The following is a 27657-nucleotide window of genomic DNA, read 5'->3' on the forward strand; positions in this document are numbered from 1 at the left end:
TCCCTAAACAAGTGCATTATTAGCTATTAATCCTTGAGAAATGGCAAATCACCAGAAAGAATAGAGAGAAGGAGCATGCCAGTGGTGGATGCGAAAGGCAGTGCTAGCAAGGCATCCCCTGCTTCAAGGTGCACTTTTCCTCTCTCACCCATCACAGATTTCCTCCAACTTTAATTCTTCTCAGAGTTTGCAAAGTTTTTTCCATTTGTACACTGCATATGCGTGGCATCCAAAACATGGCTGTAGGAAAGTGTCTATGTTTTGTTAAGTAATGTGTGTTTCTCTGTATGTTTCTGCGTATGTTTCTCTATTAGGGGATGTTGTGGTGACCCCAGGAGGATGAACCACAGCCGCGTCGAAACGATCTTCTTAAGATGCCGATGCAAGGACTCAGAGAGACATCAATATGATTATGCAGCTGAGCCAACTTTATTGTGCAGGTTACATACTTTTATACCCCTTGAACACATGCTATTTTTAGAATAATTGTTAAGCAGTGGTTCTTGCTCTGTCCTTGCGAGATAAACAGTGTCCAATTAGTTCTTCTTTCCCCACACATACCAGGGCCATCTGGTTCCACCTCAAACTTACTCCCTTACCACCACTTTTGAGAAGTGCACCACTTCTCAAAATCCAGCGATCTGAACATGCTGTTTTGTTCGCACTGCTACAAAGATAAGCACACACAACCTCCTTCCCTAAGCCAGTTCTCCACAATGGGATATCCTAAACACACTCTCCTGTGCAAGTTCCATAGGTTATAACAATACTTGAACTTGATAAACTAGTGTATATCTCTCCCAGCATTTCAATTGCTCTTGAGATGCTCAAATGGGCAATTGTATTCATATTTAACCTTGAAACAACATGCAGTGTTGCAGCGTGGTGAAGTTATACCTTCACTCAGCCTATTGGACGGCATGTTTGTTCCGTCTGCAGTCCTGGCAAAATGGCAGGTCATCTTTGGGAGCATTTTCTGGTGATGTTGAATTGGTCTGGATATGCTTTCTGAGAATTGAAGTTGCAAGTGCTGCTGGTGGTGGCATTGTGGAGCCAGTTGGTGCTTGGTGTGTTGTTTAGAAGTGGGTTGTTTGTGTCAAGTTGAATGGCTCTGGTTGTTGTCTGAAGATTGATGGTAATGGTGAGGTTGTTGGGTGGGTTGGCCAGGTTGTGCAGAGAGTTGCCCGTATTCTCATCTGGGCTTGGAAGGGACTAGAATTTTATCTTTTTTCCTGTCTTCTGGGTGGCCCATGGGTGAAATGCATTTTATCTATTGTGTTGTTGCAACCCTTCTGTTTATTCCTTACATGATTCCCTGTTTTATTCAACTTACTCAACATGTTGTATCTTTGATGCACCTTGTAACTGCTCCAACTGATGATGGACAAATCCAACAGATCAGAGCAACATTTGTAACTAAGCCCAAGAAATCTGTTATAGCAATTGTGTAACTTTTATCTCCCCCTTACCTCCCTCCCTCTTTTCCCTTATGCTTGTTTTCTTTTTTTCCTCCCCTTCACCAGTGTGGATGGTTGTTTGTGCATCGGTTTCAAGCAGACTTTGAGCCACTGGGTGGTGTGAAGGACAGAAACTGTTTTTACTTTTGTTGTCTCAAAGCTTGCTTCACGAGGCCTTTCTGGTTATAAGACTCTAATTGACAAATGCAAATCATCTATCTTCTTGCTTTTTCATCTCTTTTCTGTCGCCCACCTTCCTTCCCCATATCCCTAAGCAACTAGTAATTGTAATAAACTGGTTGGGCTGACATTTGACCCATTGTGTCTTAATCTCGCCATGGGGTATACACATACGTGTAAAGAACCTTGTCTCCCTCCTTTATATTGGAGTGTGACAGCAGTAGCCCATGCTACCTCCTGAAACACCATCTTAGGGCTCGAAAAACAATTCCTATGTCCACATGGCACTCCAGAAAGAATTGAGTCAGATAATGGGACTCATTTTAAAAATTCTCTTGTAAATACTTGGGCCAAAGATCATGGCATTGAATGGATTTATCATATCCCCTATCATGTACCAGCTTCTGGTAAAATTGAAAGATACAATGGTTTGTTAAAAACAATGGTGAAAGCTAACTCTATTGGAGGCTGAAGTGAGTCTAACTGAAAATGAGTGGCAAAAGCATCCCCTTGTGACTGGCCCAGGGGCTCAATGCATCCTTGGTGAAATCCTGTGCCCCTATTGCAATTGCTTTATCAATGCCTCTTTCCCTAGAAAGAGATCCCAACTGCTTGGCTTCACTGCCCATTAAGTGCAGGCTACTGGCCCCACCCTCCCAGCACCAAAGCAGCCAGGTGGCAAGGTGCTTGCCTAGTGAAGAGTCGACAAGCAGGGAACTCATGGCATTTATTTGTGTTGATGAGAATAACTCAAGTAACTCCTATCCTTCAACAGAAAATATATACAGTGATTAATATTAAAGCAACCAATGTGAGAATTAAAACTTTTATTAGTGTATTCACATATTAGGCAAATGCAACACACATCCAGTTTATTTCTTACATTCACAAGTTCTACCAATACATTGAACTACTGGTAAAACTAGCACAATCTGTTAACCACTTTGCCGATTTTTAAAAGGTGGCTGGCCCACTTTTTCAAGGCTTGATTTTTTTGGTATTGCTTCTATGCCCTAGTCATTACAGAATAAAAATATTCATGACTATTTTCGATTCAGTCAACTGATTAAAAGCTATAACACTGGCCACGTTTTGTTCTCCAAGCTACGTAATCACTAGCTGTACTTACAAAGTACAATGCTAGTGTAATGGGTGTAACAGTGACAAAGTACAAAGGCAATCCTGCTAATGCCACAATAACAGAAGAATGACAGACAGCTAGATCACAAGATTGTTAGTAAGATGTATATTTTTCAAGTCAGAATAACCCTTTCATATAGTTTCTCAACCCTTCCCCAACTCAGACTTATCTGTAGAATATATTTCAGAATATTTTTAATATGGTGCAACTGTAGTCTCCAAGAGTTCACAATAGTATGCACTATGGTGAAGAACCTCCAAGTCCTTTTTTTGCTGGTTGTACCTCAGACACCACTATCCTAGTGGTTTTGCAGAAGCAACTATGTTTAATAACAAGGCCTATTATGACATAATGCATATGATCTGATATGTCAGTAAACTGTACAAACCCACTCAGATCAGAGATTTAAGTTCTGTTACTGAAATATGTTAAGAACTTGCATCTATTTAAAACCAGTGTGAAAGATTTTAGTTTACCCTGGGAAAGGATTTTTCAGTGTGTTTGGCTCTAAAAGCTAAAAGCAAGATTTTTAGTGGCATCTGTTTAATGAAAGCATACAGATGTAAGGGGTAAGCCAGTAACATTCTGTATTTAATCCAGTATCCAATGCTATGGTCAATTATCATTCCATGAGAAAAACACTGATTTCAGTGATTCAAGGTACAAAGAAGTCCCAAATAGATGACTGACAGCGATATTGCTGGCAACAGATGCATCAGCTCAGATGGTTAGGGAAAAGTAGGCTCCTAGTGTGATGGATACTCAGAATTTACAGTATATGGATTTCTTTTAGGCCCCATTAAGCATATATAAATTGTCTTGAGATTTCAGATATATCTCAGACATTTATTTCCCTTCAAACAGAGGGATTTTCTTTTTCTTTAAGGCAGCAGCAAAAAGTTAAGATTTTCTACAAGGAAAGTCTTCTTTTTATATTTAGGACAACTTGAAAACCTGCTTATATAAAAATATAAAAGAATAAAGGAGTAGAGTCTTAGAATTTTATGAGAGATTTGCCTCAATCAAAACCAAACCAAACATCTATTTATGGGAACTAAAATGTAGAAGAGCACAATACTGTAATCTGAGATCACGATACATTACCTGTACATATACTTAGCTATCCACAAGGTGCTTTAATTGATGAGACCTCAAGTGCTGTTTTGTTGTTGCTGTTGCTTTTATTTTTTGGCTTTTTTTTTGTAAAAAAAGAACACCTTTTTTGTATAGTAAACAGTTCATGGGCACCACACACAAGTACTATGACAGATGAGCTGTTCTATGAAGCCTGTTGATGGGCCTTGGTATTTAGCCCACTGGTAGCAGAGGAAGGAGTTTCACGACATGCTGGAGCAGCGTACTGAAGGGGAGCCCATCTGAGTCAATACTTTGTCCAACCATTGTAGAGGTCCATTCAGATGAAGTTCAATCCAGCAAGGAGTGCTTGTTACTGTTTGTCGCCTGAAAAATTAGTTGGAACAGGAAAGTCAGAAAGCAGCTCTCCATCACACAATCCCTCATATGATGGTTCATCTATTCCTACTGCAGAAAGATAAAAGTTTGCAACCATTACTATAAATGTATTAATCATAGAATCATCAAGCTTGGATAAGACCTACAAGATCATCCAGTCCAACCATCCACCTATCACCAATAGTTCTCTCTAAACCATGTCCCTCAACATCATATCTAAATGTTCTTTGAACACTTCCAAGGTCAGTGACTCCACCACCCCTCTGGGCAGCCCATTCCAGCACCTGACCACTTTTGGAAAAGTAGTATTTCCTAACATACTGTCTGAATCACCCCTGATGCAACTTGAAGCCATTCCCTCTAGTCCTATCACCAGTTATTCAAGAGAAGAGGCCAACTCCCAGCTCATGACAACCTCCCTTCAGGTAGTTATAGAGAGCAATAAGGTCTCCCCTGAGCCTCCTCCAGACTGAATAATCCCAGATCCCTAAGCCGCTTCTCATAAGGTTTGTGCTCCAGGCCCTCGATGTCTTTATTGCAGTGAGGGGCCCAAAACTGAACACGATAATTGAGGTGTGGCCTCACCATTGCTGAGTACAGGGGGACAATAACTTCCCTGCTCCTGCTAGCAACAATATTTCTAATGCAAGCCAGGATGCCATTGGCCTTTTTGGCCACCTAGTGTCATGGTTTTATGATTTTTGGTACTGGTATTCCACATCATAACATCATGTAGTGCATTTAGAGTTAAAGAGTTAATGTTCCAGCTCCGTGGATCATCGATAGTTCCAGGTATGCCTGTCTCAGAAGAGAAGAAGAACTACATTCCCCAGAGGACTTTGCGATGCTTTGCGTTCTTACGTGTTTACGCTCAGAGGGAAAGATAAAAACTGTCTGCAGTCACGGGACTCTCTCTTCCCTTCGGGACCGAGCTCGGCAGTGGGTGTTTGTTGCAGCCGTCCGCCTTCAGCGTTAGCGTAAGGCCTTCGGTTTATCGGACACTCTCTCTCTTGCTCATTTTATTTGATTCATTTGCCTCAATTCCAATTATATTATATTATTTTCCTTTCTGATATCTTATTTAGTAAATTAGCTTTCCTCCTCAGATCGTTGCCGCTGTTTTGTTCCTAGGCCCATCTCCCTTCTCCTTTTTCCCTTTTTTTTTCCCCCCTCCCCCTTCCCCGGGGTGTGGGCCCGTGGGTCCCCTGCCTCAATTGTCACGGTACCGGGTCAAACTGTCCCGCAAACCGCTGACATTTTTGGCGCCCAACGTGGGGCAAAACTAGCTGCCTTAGCCGGACAGAGACATAGTTTTAGAGTGAATCTCTGTCTTTTGTTAGGAAGCTTATCTGTACTGCAGGTACTGTACGGCAAAACACGACCTTGAAGTCCAGGCGTACTGCCAGTTCTTCTGGGATATTTGTAAACTTTTCGGGTGCTGCCGGCTTGTTTGAGTAAAAGAAAAAAAAATGTTTTTACTGTTTCTGTTAAAACTGCCCTTACAGGGATTGTATTTCATTGCTTTTTCCCTTTTAATGCTCAAAACGTACTGGAACTTGGTTAAGCTTGCCAGTCTGATCTATGGAGCCTGGTCCCTATATGACAAACTAAAAGCAGTGATGGTGGCATCTACCAGATACCTGGGCACCCCGGATAATGTAACAAATGATACCATGTTAACAAACCAAACAATATTTGAATGGGTGTCCAGGTTCTCCTCTCAGTTCTTTATGAATTTTCAAGATTACAGCTTAGGGACTATGTTAACGATTGGGATATTAGTCCTCCTGAACGTACTCTCTGTTATAGGATTTTACATCGCATGGAGGAAGCTTTTCCCAGAAACAGAGAATGTTGAATGGCAGGGAAAGTGGAGAGTTTTAGGAAAGAAATTAGAAGCATGGGGACCCCCGGTGCCATGGGATTTTACTCCTGAGCACTTGCAGGATCCTGAGGAGCTAGGCCTGTATCTGAGTAATGGGTGTTGTGGCTCAGAAAGATCTGAGGTGGAACAGCTTATCTGGGGCTTGGCTTATGCTTACCGAGGTATATATACTGTTCTGGAGAGAGAGAGTGTCCAAACTGAGGCTCAGACCAAAGATGAAAACCTCCCAGGCACATCTAACCAGCAAGAGAAAGCACCGGTATCAAAGTCGGTTGCCCCAGTGGAAGGCCAGAAAATGGAAACGTGTGTCCTCACGCCTAGAATGCAAAGAAGAGGTGGCGAAAGAAGAGGAAGATCCAGGCGAGGGGGGGTCCTCAACACCACCACCACCAAGAAAGGCAACAAAGAAAAGTGAGAGGCATGGACATAGTGATGATGAGGATGATGAGAGAGTCAAAGTTACCACGTTTCGTCGACCCATGAAAATGTCTGAGATCCAAGGCTCAAGAAAGGAGTTTATTCGACGTCCGGATGAGAGTATTGTCACTTGGTTGCTTCGGTGTTGGGACAACGGGGCCAACAGCGTGTCCCTCGACAGTAACGAAGCTCGCCAACTAGGAAACATTGCCCGTGACCCAGCTGTCGACAGAGGGATCAGCCGGTATATGGATGGAATCGCCAGCCTCTGGCAACGAATGTTAGTAGCTGTGAGGGAAAGATATCCCTACAAGAGTGACCTGGCACCTAAAGTGAAAAGATGGAAAACTTATTGAGGAAGGCATCCAGTATTTGAGAGAAACAGCTGTGGCGGAAATGCTGTATGATCCCACGTTTGATCCTGAAGATCGGGACCATGATCCAGAGAAAGTAAGGAGTACACCCGAAATATGTCAGAAGCTTTCAAAAACAGCACCAGAAAGGTATGCTGGTACACTAGTGACAACATTCAACAGATATGAGGACCAAGACAGAAAACCCCCAGTTTTTGAACTGATTCTTACACTTCAAAACTTTGAACAAAAATTTCCGCCATCACACGCTTCCATTTCAGCCATATCAAGGTTAGAAGTACAGATGGAAGACGTGTTAGAGAAAGTATCCCGACTGATTGATAGGGTTGAAAAGATTGCCGCTTTCAGAAGCAAACGCCGTCCTGCTCGAGCAAATGACAGCACTAGCTTCATGTCACGCGCGGCTCTGTGGAGTTACTTAGGTGAAAATGGAGAAGATATGAAGGAATGGCATCAAAAACCCACCCCTGCACTGCGAGCACGGGTGAGAGAATTACAACACAGACCAACGACCAGTGAAGTTGTTCCTGTCACTACAGATAACCAAAAGAGGGGCCCTGCCCTCAGCCAGAGGAGGGAGAGGGATAATAGAGTGTATTGGACTGTGTGGATTCGGTGGCCTGGCACATCAGAACCACAAAAATATGAGGCACTGGTGGATACTGGTGCACAGTGTACTCTAATGCCTTCGAGTTATAAAGGGACAGAACTGATCCATATCTCTGGAGTGACTGGGGGCTCTCAGGAATTGTCTGTGTTGGAGGCAGTAATAAGCCTCACTGGTAAAGACTGGCAGAAGCATCCTATAGTGACCGGACAGGGGGCTCCATGCATACTCGGTATAGACTATCTCAGAAGGGGGCACTTTAAGGATCCCAAGGGGTACCGATGGGCTTTTGGAATAGCTGCTGTGGACACAGACAACATTCAGCAGCTGTCTGTTTTACCTGGCCTGTCAGAAGATCCGTCTGTTGTGGGGTTGCTCCAAGTGGAGGAGCAACAGGTGCCAATTGCTACAAAAACAGTGCAGAGACGGCAGTACCGCACCAACAGGGATTCCTTACTCCCCATTCATAACCTGATTCGTCAGCTAGAGAGACAGGGAGTGATCAGCAAAACTCACTCACCTTTTAACAGCCCCATATGGCCGGTGCGTAAAGCCAGTGGAGAATGGAGGCTGACGGTAGATTACCGTGGCCTGAATGAAGTCACACCCCCACTGAGTGCTGCTGTACCGGACATGTTACAACTCCAGTACGAACTGGAGTCAAAAGCAGCCAAGTGGTATGCCACCATTGACATTGCTAATGCCTTCTTTTCAATTCCTTTGGCCATAGAATGCAAGCCACAGTTTGCCTTCACCTGGAGGGGCGTTCAGTACACCTGGAACCGTTTGCCCCAGGGGTGGAAGCACAGTCCAACCATTTGCCATGGGTTGATCCAAACTGCATTGGAGCAGGGTGGTGCTCCTGAGCATCTGCAATACATTGATGACATTGTTGTATGGGGCAATACAGCAGAGGAAGTTTTTGAGAAAGGTGAGCAGATTATCCAAATTCTCCTACGAGCTGGCTTTGCTATCAAGCGAAGCAAAGTGAAAGGGCCTGCACAGGAAATTCAGTTCCTAGGTATAAAGTGGCAAGATGGACGTCGTCACATCCCAACAGATGTGATTGACAAAATTACTGCCATGTCTCCACCCACCAGTAAGACAGAAACCCAAGCTTTTCTGGGTGTAGTGGGCTTTTGGAGAATGCATGTTCCAAACTACAGTCTCATTGTGAGCCCTCTCTATCGGGTGACGCGGAAGAAGAATGATTTTGTGTGGGGTCCTGAGCAGCAGCAGGCTTTTGAACAAATTAAGCAGGAGATAGCCCGTGCCGTGGCCCTGGAGCCAGTGCGGACGGGACAGGATGTAAAGAAAATCCTCTACACTGCTGCTGGAAAGGAAGGTCCCACTTGGAGTCTGTGGCAAAGAGCTCCTGGAGAGACCCGAGGCCGACCCCTTGGATTCTGGAGTCGGGCGTACAGGGGTTCTGAGGAGCGCTACACTCCAACTGAGAAGGAGATCTTAGCCGCGTACGAGGGGGTTCGAGCTGCTTCCGAAGTAATTGGTACTGAAACGCAGCTCCTCCTGGCACCTCGACTGCCAGTGCTGAGCTGGATGTTTAAAGGAACAGCTCCCTCTACCCATCATGCTACTGATGCCACTTGGAGTAAGTGGACTGCACTGATTACACAGCGAGCTCGGATGGGGAACCTCAACCGTCCAGGAATCCTGGAGGTGATCATGGACTGGCCTGAAGGTAAAACGTTTGGAACAACGCCAGCTGAGGAGGTGTCACGTGCTAAAGAAGCCCCACCATATAATGAACTACCAGACAATGAAAAGAGATACGCCCTGTTCACAGATGGATCGTGTCGCATTGTGGGTAAGCACCGCAGATGGAAATCTGCTGTGTGGAGCCCCACACGACGAGTTGCAGAGGCCACTGAAGGAGAAGGAGAATCAAGTCAATTTGCAGAGGTAAAGGCTGTCCAGCTGGCCTTAGATATTGCTGAACGAGAGAGGTGGCCTGTGCTTTATCTTTACACTGACTCATGGATGGTGGCAAATGCTTTATGGGGGTGGTTACAGCAGTGGGAACAAAATGGTTGGCAACGGAGAGGTAAACCTATTTGGGCTGCTGAACTGTGGAAAAACATTGCTGCCCAAATAAAGAATATGGTTGTAAAGGTGCGCCATGTAGATGCTCATGTTCCTAAGAGCCGGGCAACTGAAGAGCAGCAAAATAACCATCAGGTAGATCGAGCTGCTAAAGTTAAGGTGGCTCAAGTAGACTTGGACTGGCAACACAAAAGTGAATTATTTCTAGCTCGGTGGGCCCATGAGACCTCGGGCCATCAAGGAAGAGATGCAACATATAAGTGGGCTAGAGACCGAGGGGTGGACTTAACTATGGATGTTATTACACAGGTTATCCATGACTGTGACACATGCGCCACAATTAAACAGGCCAAGAGGATGAAACCTCTTTGGGAGGAAGGGCGATGGCAAAAGTATAAATATGGGGAGGCGTGGCAGGTTGATTATATCACCTTACCACGATCTCGCAGTGGTAAGCGTTATGTGCTCACCATGGTAGAGGCAACTACTGGGTGGCTTGAAACATATGCAGTACCCCATGCTACCGCCCGGAACACCATCTTAGGGCTCGAGAAACAAGTCCTATGGCGACATGGCACTCCAGAGAGAATTGAGTCTGATAATGGAACTCATTTCAAAAATTCTCTTGTAAATACTTGGGCCAAAGATCATGGCATCGAGTGGATTTATCATATCCCCTATCATGCACCAGCTTCTGGTAAAATTGAAAGGTACAATGGGTTGTTAAAAACAATGTTGAAAGCAATGGGTGGTGGAACATTTAAGCACTGGGAGAAGAATTTGTCAGAAGCCACCTGGTTGGTCAACACCAGAGGATCTATCAATCGCGATGGTCCTGCCCAATCCAGCTCTCTACCTACTGTAGAAGGAGATAAGGTTCCTGTAGTACATCTGAAGAACATGTTGGGAAAAGCGGTTTGGGTTCTTACAGCTTCTGGAGAGGGCAAACCTCTCCGTGGAACTGTTTTTGCTCAGGGACCTGGGTCTACCTGGTGGGTGATGCAGAAGAATGGGGATGTTCAGTGTGTACCACAAGGGAATTTGATGTGGGGAGAGCGCCCTCAGTAATTCTATTACTATGTATATATGTATATATGTATATATGTATGTTGTATGTGTTTGTATTTAATGCTTGTTAATCATTGTTTCTTTATGTATATATATATTAAGCATGACGTAATGATGTTGAATAAGGGGTGGAATGTCATGGTTTTATGATTTTTGGTACTGGTATTCCACATCATAACATCATGTAGTGCATTTAGAGTTAAAGAGTTAATGTTCCAGCTCCGTGGATCATCGATAGTTCCAGGTATGCCTGTCTCAGAAGAGAAGAACTACATTCCCCAGAGGACTTTGCGATGCTTTGCGTTCTTACGTGTTTACGCTCAGAGGGAAAGATAAAAACTGTCTGCAGTCACGGGACTCTCTCTTCCCTTCGGGACCGAGCTCGGCAGTGGGTGTTTGTTGCAGCCGTCCACCTTCAGCGTTAGCGTAAGGCCTTCGGTTTATCGGACACTCTCTCTCTTGCTCATTTTATTTGATTCATTTGCCTCAATTCCAATTATATTATATTATTTTCCTTTCTGATATCTTATTTAGTAAATTAGCTTTCCTCCTCAGATCGTTGCCACTGTTTTGTTCCTAGGCCCATCTCCCTTCTCCTTTTTCCCTTTTTTTTCCCCCCTCCCCCTTCCCCGGGGTGTGGGCCCGTGGGTCCCCTGCCTCAATTGTCACGGTACCGGGTCAAACTGTCCCGCAAACCGCTGACACCTAGGCATACTGCTGGATCATGTTCAGATGAGCACTGACAAATAATCCCAGGTCCATTTCCTCTACAGAGTCTTCCAGCCACTGCCACAAGCCTGTAACGTTGCCTGGGGTTGATGCAGCCAAAGTGCAGGACCTGGCATTTGGTCTTGTTGAACTTCATCCCATTGGCTTCAGTCCAGTGATCCAGCCTGTCCAGATCCCTCTGTAGGGCCTCATTAACCCCAAACAGATTGACATTTCCAGCCAACTTGGTGTCATCTGCAAACTCACTGAGGGTGCACTCAATGCACTCAATAATGATACTAAAGTGGACAGACCCCAGTACCAACCCCTGGGGAACACCACTCATGACCAGTCTGTATGGGAACTGTTGAATCACGGCCTGAACCACTGATTGGTCACCTGAGGCGAGCACCAAATCAGACACAGGCGCACAGGTGAAGGTGATATACCTGTGTGATTGGAAGGGGTAGAGCCTGGCTCCACCTCTCCCAAACCCCATTTAAGGGCTGACCACCACCAGGGAAGGGTCTCTTCTTGGAGATCCCTCCTGTGTGGAGTCAATGACAAGCCTCTATCATCACAAAGGTGAGACACCCTCTTTGCTAGTTATCTGTGTACTATCTATATAGGCCTACAAAAATATACCATCTTCCGTACAATTTTCATAAGTTCATAAGGTTGGAAAGGACCTATAAGATCATCTAGTCCAACCATCCTCCTATCACTATCCCTACCCAACTACTAAATCAAATCCCTTAGCACCTCATCTAAACGCTTCTTGAACAGCGCTAGGGATGGTGCCTCAACCACCTCCCTAGGCAGGCCATTCCAGTGCCTGATCACTCTTTCAGAAAAAAAATGTTTCCTCAGGTCTAATCTAAATCTTCCCTGGCGCAACTTGTGGCCATTCCCTCTCGTCCTGTCATTATTTATCAGGGAGAAGAGGCCCACCCCCTCCTTACCACAACCTCCCTTCAGGAAGTGGTAGAGTGCAATAAGGTCTCCTCTGAGCCTCCTCTTCTCCAGACTAAACAATCCTAGCTCCCTCAGCTGCTCCTCATAAGACTTGTGCTCCAAGTTTCATTTAGTACTATTCTTGGGGGTTGTTTACCCTACATTTGGCAAGCCAGGCAGGCTTAAAAATAATATATATTTATGTCAAACATGTCTTTCATTTGGAAAATGTTCAAATGGGGCAGGGGGGAGAACGTTACTCCCCTAGACCAAACAATCCCTGGTCAATTTCCAGGGCTTATGGGGTCACCCTATTATAGTTTGACCTCCATTGTTGAAAAATGGAGACCCCTGTGGGTTATGGGGAATGTCTCTCCTTCTCCGGCCCGTTTAACAGACTATTTTTCTGGCTTAGATAAGGATATACTCATTACGATGGAGCATCAGCTAGCTGCTTCTGCGGTAGCTTGGCCTCTAGTAATGGTATTACATAAATGGCAAACGACAAATACCAACATAGAGACTGAAAACCAATTATTAAGGGATTGCATTGAAAAACTAGAACAGCAATTGAATACATTAATGACCAAAAAAACCTGGCTTAAATGTCCCAACAAGGCAAATACGTAGCATATCAGTAGAGGACATCCAGGACCCAGAAGTAGCAGACCTGGATATTTCTGAAAATAAGATTTTGAAGGCGGATCTCAAAACTCCATCTATGATGAATCCATTTGAGATCTGACCAATCATAACTCAAAAAATGAAGAAGACACAAGATAGGCTGGCGGGGATGCCTCCTGACCAATGGCCCCCTGCAGAAACTTGCTTACGTGTGACAGCTCGTCCATATACAGCTAATGAGTTGATGGACCTAGTAAAGCGGTTCCATCAAAAACCAAGAGAAAGCATACCATCATGGCTCCTAAGGTTATGGGATGCAGGAGCTGAAAGTGTATTAGTCAATGGGACAGAGATGTTGAAATTAGCGTCCGTAACCATACACCTGGCCCTGAGGCAAAGGTTATATGCAGCCATCCAATATATTAATGAAAGCCATTCTGTAATAGATTGGTTTATGGCAGCATGCCGCCTAACGTGGCCTAATAAGATGGACATACCACTTAATACTGGATTATGGTTCTCTATGGAGGACCTCCAGACATACATCTGGGAATTGGGTATGAGGGAGGCTATGTATTCAGATGTGGGAATACAAAAAGTATGTTTAGAGCTGCAGCTGTGGAACAGGATAAACAGCATGAGAAAGGAAGGCTGAGAACCAAGGACACTTCCAGAAGAAGAGGAAAACAAGTTCAAGTAAGCTGCGTGATGGCAGGCCCTAACTGGAGGAAGAGTGCATGGCTTGGGAAGATTCACAGCCCTGATTGGATCATCGCCTGTATGCACGGTGAAGGACTGTTTTGGGAAGTTACATTGTTGATATGTAAAGGCGGGTGGGAAAGTTACAAGAGAGAACTTGTGAAAGTATATAAGGGATGTTAAAATCTGTAATAAACGATTTGGATCGTTCGCATCTGAGTCCGTGCCCGAGACACGGCAAATGGCGCCCACTGCGTGGTGCAAATCAAGCCGCGGCTGAGCGAGCCCGGTCCGGCAGCGTCGCCCGACTGAACTTCAGAGAGATTGTTTCGCGTGCGCCTGCACCGTTCTGCAGGACAGAAGGTGAGCAGTCGGGAACTATGGGGAGTTCACTAACGAAGAAGCAACAAGTAAATCTTGAAGTACTACGGTTAGTTTTAAACTTCCAAGATCAGCCTGTATCTAATTCGGAACTAGCTACTTTTCTTAAATGGATAAGCAAAAATGTCCCCGAATTTCCGAAAACTGGGTTCTCTCTTGATGCAGAACTCTGGGACAAAATTGGCACAAAACTCTGGGAGGCTTCTGTTACTAAAGACAGAACGGCTGCCAAACTTCTACCTGCTTGGCACCAAATAATGGAAGGGCTTAAACAGATTCGACAAGGAAGAAGTTCTTCTGGCTATTCTCTGTCGCCCTCCTTCCCACCCCCGCCTCTGCCTTCCGATTCGGGAAGCAGCCCCTGCCCGGACCCGATCCGCGGCTCCGAGCCCCCCCGCGACCGGGGAGAAGAGAAATCGCAATCTCCCCCCGCGCTCCCGCCCTCCCCCACGCGTCCGTCGTTCATCTCCGCTCCGCCTCCGACGCTCCCCGCGCTCCCGCCCTATGTTCCGCCCTCGTCGCTCGTCGCGCCGCTCCCGCCCTCCGCTCCGCCCCCGATGGTCGCCGCTCCCCTGCCGCCTTCCGCTCCGGTTACGTCGCTTACTGCTGCTGCTCCGCAGCCTGCTTGTAACTTGGTAAAAAATGAGAACGAACCAGAACCAGAGGATCTTTCAGATCCTGGTTCAGTAGATACGGACGACAAATCGAACATTTCCCCCCCTGATGTTAATTTGAAGGGAGTGGGAAAGAAAAATTTTTCTACAGCATACTATGGTGCTTTAGAGCAGTGCAGAAAAGAAGCAATATTACGGGGTGATGCTGATACGTTGCAAGCCTTTCCTGTGTTGTATCATGCAAATCAGCCCCCCCAGTGGGACTCCCTGCCTTACGAGGCAGTGAAGGAACTAAGGAAGTCAGTGAGAGATTATGGAATTCAGTCTCCTTTTACATATCATCTTTTGACTGCAATTGGTGACAGTTACGTTATGACCCCTCACGACTGGAAAATTTTGTTACGAACAATTCTGTCTCCCATGCAATACACCGTGTTTATGACAGAGTATCGGGAACTGGCTACCATCCAGACTATGAATAATCTGAATAACCTTAATCACATTGGCATAGAGGAACTCATGGGGGAGGGGGTCCGGGCAATACCTCAGGCTCAGGCACAGATGGACAGGCAATGCTTTGAACAAGTTAAGACTTTGGTGTTGCGTGCTATCCGTCAGATACCCGACACTAATTCATCTAACACATCATTTACATCAATTAGGCAGGAGGCTGCCGAGCCCTACATAAAATTTCTTGACCGTTTACAAAATACGCTAGAGAGACAAGTAGAAAATCAAGCTGCTCGGGAGGCTTTGCTTAAGCAATTAGCAATAGAAAATGCAAATGCAGACTGTAGAAAGGTCCTACAATCCTTAAAGAATGCAGATCCATCCATTACTGACATGATTAAGGCCTGTCAAGATGTAGGGACAGAAAGCTATAAAATGGCATCGCTAGCAGACACCCTGGCAGCCCGACTTGGTGCAGGGACAGCTCAAAAAATAAAGTGCTACAACTGTGGGGAACCTGGTCATGTACAAAGGGACTGTCAAAAGCCTAAAAAAGCAGATAAAAATGCTTCTGCTCTTCCTACTCGACCCTGTCCCCGGTGCGGGAAGGGGCTACACTGGGCGAGAGACTGCCGATCTAAGCTCCCTGTTGCTGCACGGCCCTGCTATCTCCCGGGAAACGGGAAGAAGAGCGCGAGACCGCGCGCTATGACAGTAAATACGGTCCCGAATCAGCTGGCCGCTGCCTGGCCAGCGCACTCAGACCAGCCACTGCCGGCAGCGCAGGAGTGGATTTGGCCACCGCCCAGTCAGTGACGCTGACTGATACCGACGTAACTCTTATTCCAACAGGAGTAATGGGCCCCCTTGGGGACGGGCGCAGTGCCCTCCTGATAGGACGTTCTTCTGTTACACGGATGGGACTTTTTGTTTTACCAGGAGTTATAGATGCTGACCACACTGGGGAAATTAAGATAATGGCATGGACACCCTCCCCCCCCCTGCTTTATCCCCAAAGGCCAAAAAATAGCACAATTAATCCCTTTTCATTCTATGACTAAACCTGGTATTGGGGATCGAATTGGGGGATTTGGAAGCACGGACAAGCCTGCCGTGCTATGGACTACACAAGTATCAGAAGACAAACCATTATTATCATGTCTAGTAAATGGCAGGCAGTTATTAGGCCTAGTGGATACTGGAGCTGATGTTACCATCATTAAGTCAAGCGACTGGCCCTCTGAATGGCCGCTAAAATACCCTAGTTCTGCTATTGTAGGAGTTGGGGGCTTACAGCAGCCCAAACAAAGTGCCCGAATTTTATCTTTTGAAGGGCCTGATGGTCGCATTGCTCACACTGCTCCTTACATCTTGCCAGTTCCCTATACTCTGTGGGGTCGTGATCTTTTAAGTCAATGGGGCATGATTTTGCAAACAAATTTTCAATAAGGGCCATTGATTGGCAGCAACCTATACCCCTAGTTTGGAAAACAGAACAACCAATCTGGGTAGATCAATGGCCCTTAACAAAGGAAAAGTTGCTGCATTTACATGAGCTAGTTCAAGAACAACTGGCTGCTGGTCACATAGTGCCTACCACCAGCCCTTGGAATACTCCAGTGTTTGTTATCCTCAAGAAGAGTGGAAAATGGAGGCTTCTACAGGACCTGCGTGCTGTCAATGGGGTAATTGAGCCCATGGGGGCATTGCAGCCTGGTCTCCCTTCACCTTCAATGTTACCATCGAATTGGCTTATAGCAGTCATTGACTTAAAAGACTGTTTTTTTACCATTTCGCTTCATCCAAAAGACGCACCACGATTTGCTTTCTCAGTGCCCTCCATCAACCAACAAAGCCCTGCTCAGCGCTATCACTGGACTGTGTTACCACAAGGAATGCTTAATAGTCCAACGATATGTCAACTGACTGTAGCAAATGCATTACAACCAGTACGAAAAGCTAGACCCCACGTCCTTATTTATCATTACATGGACGATATATTAATAGCAGCAGAACGAGAAGAGAGTCTAAAGGACACTTTAATGCTTGTAAGGCAGGCAGTTCAATCTGTTGGCTTACAAATAGCAGAAGAAAAGGTACAACTTAGTTCTCCATGGAAATACTTAGGATGGAAAATTACATCTCACACCATTCAGCCACAAATCCTCAAAATAATACCTCACGTACAGACATTGAATGATCTGCAAAAGTTGTTAGGAACCATCAACTGGTTACGACCGCTTTTGGGTATTACTACTCAAGAGTTGCACCCTCTGTTCCAGCTACTCAGAGGAGACCCGGATTTAACCTCTAAAAGACAGCTAACACCACAAGCGTTACAGTGCTTAGACTCTGTAATAACATCACTGCAACATCGATATTGCCATCGTGTTTGTTTATCACTACCAGTATCTCTTGTAATAATATCAAATACGTATCAGCCATATAGCCTGTTATGTCAGTGGGATACCTCAAGAAAAGATCCTCTCATTATCCTGGAATGGATATTCTTACCACATACCTTTTCAAAAACCATTACATCACGGGTAGAGATGTTTGCAATGCTAATACAGCGAGGTCGTCATCGTTTACAAATTTTACGAGCTCTTGACCCTGATTGCATCTACATACCTGCTACTAAAAAAGATTTAGATTGGTTGCTTGCACAGTCACTCACTTTACAAACTGCTATGGCAGGATATAGAGGACAGATCTCCACCCATCCCCCCAAACATCAGTTACTGCATAATTTGAGTGATCTGTCCCTTTCTCAGGACCTCGCTGCTCCTTCGAGGTGTTCTACCATCTGAACCCTCACGAGCTGATCACTGTTCACTGCTTCTCCGGTGCTGACTGATGCTGTTCCTGGACTTTTTCCTCGCTGCTTCTCCTGTGCTGACCCGGTGCCGCTTCTCCAGGACAGCTGCTTGCTGCTCAAGGCTGCCTGTCGCTGCTGCTGTTCTCCCCGCTTCTGCCGCCCCTGCTCTTCTGCCTCAGACCGTCGGAGCCGCTTGCAACCGGACCACCCCTAGGATCCTGGCTGGTGACTTTCCCCGCGTAGTACAAATCCTTGCTTCTTTCCTATCTTTCCTATGGCTCGCCTTCCCTTCCCCATCACCCTAACAGTGTCTGCCTTCCCCATCTCCCTGGTAAATATTGCTAATAAACTGGTCGGACCAACATTTGAACCGTTGTTTCTTAATCTCACGCTGGGTATATACATAATCAAAGAACCTTTGTATCCCTCCTTTATATTGGAGCGTGACAATACCTATCAGCCATATAGCTTTTTATGTCAGTGGGATACCTCAAGAAAAGATTCTCTCATTATCCTGGAATGGATATTCTTACCACATACCTTTTCAAAAACCATTACATCACGACTGGAGATGTTTGCAATGCTAATACAGTGAGGTTGTCATCATTTACAAATTTTAAAAGCTCTTGACCCTGATTGCATCTACATACCTGCTACTAAAAAAGATTTAGATTGGTTGCTTGCACAGTCACTCACTTTACAAACTGCTATGGCAGGCTATACAGGACAGATCTCCACCCATCCCCCCAAACATCAGTTACTGCATAATTTGAGTGATCTGTCCCTTTCTCCTAATATTTTACTTTCACATGTTCCAATACCTAATGCTGTTACTGTATTTACAGATGGCTCCAGCAAGACACATCGAACAGTGGTTCTCTGGCGCGCAACTGCTTCACAATGGCAGTCAGATGTACATGTTGTGGATGGATCACCTCAAGTTGTAGAACTCGTTGCCGTAGCCCGAGCTTTTCAAATGTTTTCAAATCAAAAGCTTAATATAATAACTGATTCTTTGTACGTTACAGGTATCATTCAGAGGATTGAAGGATCTTTTCTTAAGGAAGTTAACAACCCTGCTTTGTTTGCGCAGCTCAAGCGAGTTTTACATTGTGTCTCTCACCGTAATCTCCCTTATTTTATTATGCATATTCGATCACACACTACATTGCCTGGTCCTTTAGCTGAGGGCAACCGTAAGACTGATCAAGCCACTGTCGCCTTTGCTACACCTCAATTGTTCCAGCAAGCGCGACTCTCTCATCAATTTTTTCATCAGAATAGGAGAGCTTTACAAAAACAATTTCAACTGACAGCGGATCAGGCCCATAACATTATTCTAACATGCCCAGACTGCCAGGCAATTGCCCCTTTGCCTCAAATTGGGACAAATCCCCGTGGCACAGCGCCTCTTCAACTGTGGCAGACAGATGTCACTCATGTTCCCGAATTTGGCCATCTAAAATTTGTCCATGTAACAATAGATACTCATTCTTCATACATATTTGCCACAGCACGTACAGGTGAACGCAGTCGCGATGCCCGTAAACACTGGTTATCTGCCTATGCTGCTATGGGAATCCCACATACTATAAAAACAGATAATGGGCCTGCGTACACTTCTAAGGCCACTCGAACTTTCCTCCAAGAATGGAGCGTTAAACACATTACAGGCATTCCTCATTCTCCCACCGGACAAGCTATCATTGAGCATGCTCATCAAACACTGAAATCCATTCTTAATAAACAAAAGAGGGGGAATACGGGGGATACACCACAAGAATGATTATGTAAAGCTTTGCTTGTGCTGAATTTTTTGAATCGTGATCACACAGATAGAACTTGTGTGGACCATCATTTTGGGGCCTCCCCAATACTCAAGGAACGGCCAATGGTTAACGTTCGGAATATGGCCACAGGGCATTGGGAAGGTCCCTTACCACTGATAACTTGGGGTCGTGGATATGCTTGTGTTTCCACAGGGACTGGTCGTACATGGGTTCCAGCACAATATGTTCGGCCTCATCTCAAGGCAGAAAATAGCATCCAGCCTTTATGATTACTGGGATTGTGTGTTTCTTCTATTTTAGTGGTAGATCGTGTGTGAAGAATTATTGGGCATTATCTAGGTTGTTGTGTGCTTTTTCTGTTTCAGTAGTAGATCAAGTGTGAATTAGACAGGATTTGATGTTGCCAACGCTGGAGTTTATGGAAATAGCACTTTTAATGTGCAGTTATGATGTTATTAGCCCATCAATTAGCCTTTTTTCTAATTTGCAAAGACAAAAACCTGGAAAAGAATCCTAGGCAAAGGGATAATTTTGTGTTTTAGAATGATCAACTCTCTTTCAATTCGCTAATCAAAATAGTTTTTTATAACCATGCATCATTTGAGACAAAGGCATATGCTAAGAGAGCTAACCTTGATAGTTTATTCTGTTTTCCAAGCAGGTGTTCCACTTGGGCTCTGCATCATGCACTGGCCACGCTGATTCGGTGTACAAATGGAAAAAACTCTGCAGACCCTGAGGAGAGTAGGAGCAGGGGAGAGCCTGTGGTGGATGGGAGAGGAAAAGTGCACCTTGAAGCAGGGGATGCCCTGCTGGCACTACCTATCACGTCCACCGCTGGCATGTTCCTTTTCTCTCTTCTTTCTGGTGGTTTGCCATTTCTCAAGGGTCAATAGCTAATAATGTGTTTGCTTAGGGAGTTTCTGCTTCTTGCTTATCTAAAATGGATGTCTGCATGTGTGTAAGTGTGTGTATGTTGACTAAAACCCTAACCATCTGTGTTGCTCTGAATACACAATTTGCTTGTTTCTGCTCTTGAGATGTCTTGTCTCTCAGATCCAGGATACCCTGAAACAGCACCACTCAAGCTTAAGCCACAATCACCAAGTTAGGATGTTAGCTGGCAAAGGAAAGCAATACCCCTAGTGATACTCTAGCAGGCCTACCCACTGATGTTGATCCCATTTGACATGCAACTTTATATCTTCCAATCAATTACTGGTACACAAAGAATGGGACCCTCAGGGATTCTTTTCCAGGTTGCAGGAACCTAAAGCCATGGGTGAAAGGTGTGTTTGTTCACTTCTTATTAAGTTTAAGAATATTTCTTGTCCTTATGATATGATAACCTTGTCTCTTTCCTTACATTCAGCGTTTAATTAATTGAAGCCTTGATTAAATTGTGATAGCCTAAATGCATTCAGAAATACTGTTACAGAGTGTTATTCATTTGTAGTATGTTAATAGTTTGCTAATAAATAAAAAAAGGGGGAATTGTGGGAATACAAAAAGTATATTTAGAGCTGCAGCTGTGGAACAGGATAAACAGCATGAGAAAGGAAGGCTGAGAACCAAGGACACTTCCAGAAGAAGAGGAAAACAAGTTCAAGTAAGCTGCGTGATGGCAGGCCCTAATTGGAGGAAGAGTGCATGGCTTGGGAAGATTCACAGCCCTGATTGGATCATCGCCTGTATGCACGGTGAAGGACTGTTTTGGGAAGTTACATTGTTGATATGTAAAGGCGGGTGGGAAAGTTACAAGAGAGAACTTGTGAAAGTATATAAGGGATGTTAAAATCTGTAATAAACGATTTGGATCGTTCGCATCTGAGTCCGTGCCCGAGACACTGCATTCAGATATGTTTGAAAGCCCTGATACGGAAAGATTTTACAGCAGGTATGTGAGACCTAATATTGCAGCAGGCCCCCTCCCACCTATATGGGACGTTGGTTTCCATACTAAATCTGTTGGTGGCTTCAGAGGCCATCATGCAACAGGCAGCCCAATTGGTGGCAGACTTATGGGAAATGGAGCGCATAAGAACCAGGTGCAATGTCTGCATAGTGGAAGAAGCTGAGGCCTTCCCAGTTAAAACTAAAAAGCCTGCTCCTCGGATACCCTGATCAGGCCCCATATGGGTATCCCAAAAGACCATGTTCAACAACCTCATATGGGCCAGGGTTGCGTTTGTCAAAATCAATGGGCAACCCAACCATGTTTTGTTACAGCTGTGGAAACAGCTTAGGAATGATCAAAAATTTCAGAGTGCTCCCAGAAAATCGGGAGTACGAATAATACACGAAGCACCTATAACAGCCTGGAATCTGGCTGTTTTCATAATATCAAACAGAAGAAAAAAACATCCACAGGTGTCGCATGAGCCCATTTGTTTTGCCGCAAACATGCTGGATTACTAATGTAAGACAGTATAGTCTCCCGGGGAGCAGGAAGAAATATCAAAGACAGTGCAGGAACTAGAAAAAGTAGGCATTATAAGACCTGCACACAGCCCATATAATTCCCCCATATGGCCAGTACAGAAGTCGGATGGAGCATGGAGAATGATGGTGGATTATAGGGATCTGAGTAAGGTCATGCCGCCCATCCATGCGGCTGTACCCAACATTGCTTCCTTAATGGACACTCTCAGTAGGGAAAGCAAAACCTTCCGTTTTGTCCTGGATTTAGCAAATGCGTTTTTTAGTATACCTATTGCTAAAGAATCACAAGATCAATTTGCATTTTGTGGGGAGGCAGGCAGTGGACCTTTCAGGTCCTGCCACAAGGGTATGTGCACTCACCAACATATTGTCATAATTTGGTGGCACATGACCTGGCTAATTGGAGAAAACAGAATAATGTAAACCTATACCACTATATTGATGATCTCCTGTTAACATCCGACTCACTGGAAGCAGTAGGGGAGGAGGTAGATTCATTAATAATTTTCCCTTGTCCTTTTGCTACCTGTCCTTATAAAATGTTCCTCCCCAGTTTTCCTGTAGGCTCCCTTCAAATACTGGAAGGCCACTATAAGGTCTCCTCAGAGTCTTCTCTTCTCCAGGCTGAATTGCCCCAGCTCTCTCAGTCTGTCCTCGTAGGGGAGGTGCTCTAGCCTTCTGATCATCTTTGTTGCCCTCCTCTGGACCTGCTCCAACAACTCCATGTCCTTCTTGTGTTTGGGGGCTCCAGAACTGGACACAGTACTCCAGGTGGGGTCTCACAAGAGCTAATAATAATACAAATAAGATCTTTTTCACAATATATCTAGAATTATTGGAACAGGCTGTCCAGGGAAGTGGTGGAGTTACTGTTCCTGGAGATGGTTCAAGAGCAGTGTAGATGTGGCACTTGGGGGACATGGTTAGTGTGCATGGTTGGGGTTGGTGATCTTATAAGTCTTCTTCAACGTTAATGATTCTTTAACAATTTGCTCTGGAGAACAAGAACAGAAGCAAATGTTGCAAGTGCCATACTAAATGCCTTATTCCTAAAAAGGAACTGAAAACTGAAAATTGTGCACCCATTTAGGTGTTTATATCACAGACAGCTGTACACAGCTAATATCTTCACCTTCTAAGAGTTTGCATGCATAACCATGTTTGCATTTAATTAGCTACTAAAAGAAATATGAAACAGAAATACTTGGCTCTGCACAGGTGGTGTGGTTCAACAGTACAATGCTATGGTAATCATAAGATATAGATTTTTAGAGCAATTGTCAAGAGAAATGTACAAGGAAATCATACTAGATGTCAGAAAAGCTGCACCATAAGACAGTGTGTGGTTATACTGTGCTAACTGATGTTATCCCAAAAGGAACATAACTTCATCTTTGATTTTCTGTCATCTTATTCCTACTGATACACATCCTCACACAAACATCTCAGTAAAATAAATTGTTTTTCTCTCATCTCCTACATCAACTTGCCTTATTTTCCCACAACAGAAGCTCTTAATTAAACACCATTTAAAACACCTCAGTGAAGCTGAAAGCTTCATGGACATAAAAGTCCCATTCACGTTTCCATCCACCCTTTTTTTCAGAGACCTTTATTGAAACATCTTCCTTCTCGTTTCCGAGTAAAGAAATCAGTATTTCATACTCTGCCTGAGAACTCCTGCTATTTCCCTGTACCCCCTCGAGGCATGGGAGTTTTCTCAAAGAAGAATAGCAAGACTGCTGTTGCTAAGCCAGTTTTTTCCCAGTAATTCTAATTATTCCGAAATCAAAGTGAGGAGGCATTAAGATTCAAAGACAGCAGATTAGTCAGATACAATTCTAGCCCCTTCATTTTTACAGTCAGCAGTGGAACCCTGTGCTTGAAGGAAATATGTTTGTATAAACAGAGGAACTAAAAAGGCAGAAAAAATAAGCTGGTGAGAGGATTTCAAAAGCTGTCTGTCACCGGTTTGCGGGACAGTTTGACCCGGTACCGTGACAATTGAGGCAGGGGACCCACGGGCCCACACCCCAGGGAAGGGGAAAAAGGAAAAGGGAGATGGGCCTAGGAACAAAACAGCGGCAACAATCTGAGGAGGAAAAGCTAATTTACTAAATAAGATATCAGAAAGGAAAATAACACAATATAATATAATTGGAATTCAGGCAAATGGATCAAATAAAATGAGCAAGAGAGAGTGTCCGATAAACCGAAGGCCTTATGCTAACTCTGAAGGTGGATGGCTGCAACAAACACCCACTGCCGAGCTCGGTCCCGAAGGGAAGAGAGAGTCCCGTGACCGCAGACAGTTTTTATCTTTCCCTCTGAGCGTAAACACGTAAGAACGCAAAGCATCGCAAAGTCCTCTGGGGAATGTAGTTCTTCTTCTCTTCTGAGACAGGCATACCTGGAACTATCGATGATCCACGGAGCTGGAACATTAACTCTTTAACTCTAAATGCACTACATGATGTTATGATGTGGAATATCAATAATACAACAAAAATCATAGAACCATAACATTCCAACCCTTATTCAACATAATTACATCATGCTTAATATATATACATAAAAACACAATGATTAACAAGCATTAAATACAAAAACATACAATATAGATATATACATATATACATAGTAATAGAATTACCGAGGGTGCTCTCCCCACATCAAATTCCCTTGTGGTACACATTGAACATCCCCATTCTTCTGCATCACCCACCAGGTAGACCCAGGTCCCTGAGCAAAAACAGTTCCACGGAGAGGTTTGCCCTCTCCAGAAGCTGTAAGAACCCAAACCGCTTTTCCCAACATGTTCTTCACATGTACTACAGGGATCTTATCTCCCTCTACAGTAGGTGGAGAGCTGGATTGGGCAGGACCCTCGCGATTGATGGATCCTCTGGTGTTGACCAACCAGGTGGCTTCTGACAAATTCTTCTCCCAGTGCTTAAATGTTCCGCCACCCATTGCTTTCAATATTGTTTTTAACAACCCATTGTACCTTTCAATTTTACCAGAAGCTGGTGCGTGATAGGGGATATGATAAATCCACTCGATGCCATGATCTTTGGCCCAAGTATTTACAAGAGAATTTTTGAAATGAGTTCCATTATCTGACTCAATTCTTTCTGGAGTGACATGTCGCCATAGGACTTGTTTCTCGAGCCCTAAGATGGTGTTTCGGGCGGTAGCATGGGGTACTGCATATGTTTCAAGCCACCCAGTAGTTGCCTCTACCATGGTGAGCACATAACACTTACCACTGCGAGATCGTGGCAAGGTGATATAATCAACCTGCCACGCCCCCCCATACTTATACTTTTGCCATCGCCCTTCCTCCCAAAGAGGTTTCATCCTCTTGGCTTGTTTAATTGTGGCGCATGTGTCACAGTCATGGATAACCTGTGCAATAACATCCATAGTTAAGTCCACCCCTCGTTCTCTAGCCCACTTATATGTTGCATCTCTTCCTTGATGGCCCGAGGTCTCATGGGCCCACCGAGCTAGAAAGAATTCACTTTTGTGTTGCCAGTCCAAGTCTGCTTGAGCCACCTTAACTTTGGCAGCTCGATCTACCTGATGGTTATTTTGCTGCTCTTCAGTTGCCCGGCTCTTAGGAACATGAGCATCTACATGGCGCACCTTTACAACCATATTCTTTATTCGGGCAGCAATGTTTTTCCACAGTTCAGCAGCCCAAATAGGTTTACCTCTCCGTTGCCAACCATGTTGTTCCCACTGCTGTAACCACCCCCATAAAGCATTTGCCACCATCCATGAGTCAGTGTAAAGATAAAGCACAGGCCACCTCTCTCGTTCAGCAATATCTAAGGCCAGCTGGACAGCCTTTACCCCTGCAAATTGACTTGATTCTCCTTCTCCTTCAGTGGCCTCTGCAACTCGTCGTGTGGGGCTCCACACAGCAGATTTCCATTTGCGGTGCTTACCCACAGTGCAACATGATCCATCTGTGAACAGGGCGTATCTCTTTTCATTGTCTGGTAGTTCATTATATGGTGGGGCTTCATTAGCACGTGATACCTCCTCTGCTGGTGTTGTTCCAAACTTTTTATCTTCAGGCCAGTCCATGATCACCTCCAGGATTCCTGGACGGTTGAGGTTCCCCATCCGAGCTCGCTGTGTAATCAGTGCAGTCCACTTAATCCAAGTGGCATCAGTAGCATGATGGGTAGAGGGAGCTGTCCCTTTTAACATCCAGCTCAGCACTGGCAATCGAGGTGCCAGAAGGAGCTGCGTTTCAGTACCGATTACTTCGGAAGCAGCTCGAACCCCCTCGTACGCAGCTAAGATCTCCTTCTCAGTTGGAGTGTAGCGCTCCTCAGACCCCCTGTACACCCAACTCCAGAATCCAAGGGGTCGGCCTCGGGTCTCTCCAGGAGCTCTTTGCCACAAACTACAACTGGGACCTTCCTTTCCAGCAGCAATGTAGAGGATGTTCTTTACATCCTGTCCCGTCCGCACTGGCCCCAGGGCCACGGCACGGGCTATCTCCTGCTTAATTTGCTCAAAAGCCTGTTGCTGCTCAGGGACCCACCCTGTTCTAATGCAGTTTGGATCAACCCATGACAAATGGTTGGGCTGTGCTTCCACCCCTGGGGCAAACGGTTCCAGGTGTACTGAACGCCCCTCCAGGTGAAGGCAAACTGTGGCCTGCATTCTGTGGCCAGAGGAATTGAAAAGAAGGCATTGGCAATGTCAATGGTGGCATACTTCTTGGCTGCTTTTGACTCCAGTTCGTACTGGAGTTGTAGCATGTCCGACACAGCAGCACTCAGTGGGGGTGTGACTTCATTCAGGCCACGGTAATCTACCATCAGCCTCCATTCTCCACTGGCTTTACGCACCGGCCATATGGGGCTGTTAAAAGGTGAGTGAGTTTTACTGATCACTCCCTGGCTCTCTAGCTGACGGATCAAGTTATGAACGGGGAGCAGGGAATCCCTGTTGGTGCGGTACTGCCGTCTCTGCACTGTTTTTGTAGCAATTTGTACCTGTTGCTCCTCCACTTGTAGGAACCCCACAACAGATGGATCTTCTGACAGGCCAGGTAAAACAGATAGCTGCTTAATGTTGTCTGTGTTGTAATTCTCTCACCCGTGCTCGCAGTGTAGGAGTGGGTTTTTTATGCCATTCCTTCATATCTTTTCCATTTTCACGTAAGTAACTCCACAGAGCCGCGCGTGACATGAAGTTAGTGCTGTCATTTGCTCGAGCAGGACAGTGTTTGCTTCTGAAAGCTGCAATCTTTTCAACCCTATCAATCAGTCGGGATACTTTCTCTAACACGTCTTCCATCTGTACTTCTAACCTTGATATGGCTGAAATGGAAGCGTGTGATGGCGGAAATTTTTGTTCAAAGTTTTGAAGTGTAAGAATCAGTTAAAAAACTGGGGGTTTTCTGTCTTGGTCCTCATATCTGTTGAACGTTGTCACTAGTGTACCGGCTTACCTTTCTGGTGCTGTTTTTGAAAGCTTCTGACATATTTC

At 45.0% G+C, this 27657-nt stretch overlaps 1 protein-coding gene across 1 annotated transcript in view; it reads right to left on the bottom strand.

Annotated features, from left to right (window-relative positions):
- Positions 1–4055: 4055 nt before the first annotated feature.
- Positions 4056–27657, bottom strand: part of LOC136051199 (mothers against decapentaplegic homolog 2-like) — a 167348-nt gene continuing 143746 nt past the window's right edge. Inside the window, exon 10 of the mRNA XM_065740534.1 lies at positions 4056–4239. Within this exon, the coding sequence (XP_065596606.1) occupies positions 4116–4239 (124 nt within the window). The 3' untranslated portion in view covers positions 4056–4115. The remainder of the gene's footprint in view (positions 4240–27657) is intronic.

This window comes from Cyrtonyx montezumae, unplaced genomic scaffold (assembly GCF_038088225.1).
Source record: "Cyrtonyx montezumae isolate F1298 unplaced genomic scaffold, pur_monq_1.0 scaffold_27, whole genome shotgun sequence".
Taxonomy (NCBI): domain Eukaryota; kingdom Metazoa; phylum Chordata; class Aves; order Galliformes; family Odontophoridae; genus Cyrtonyx; species Cyrtonyx montezumae.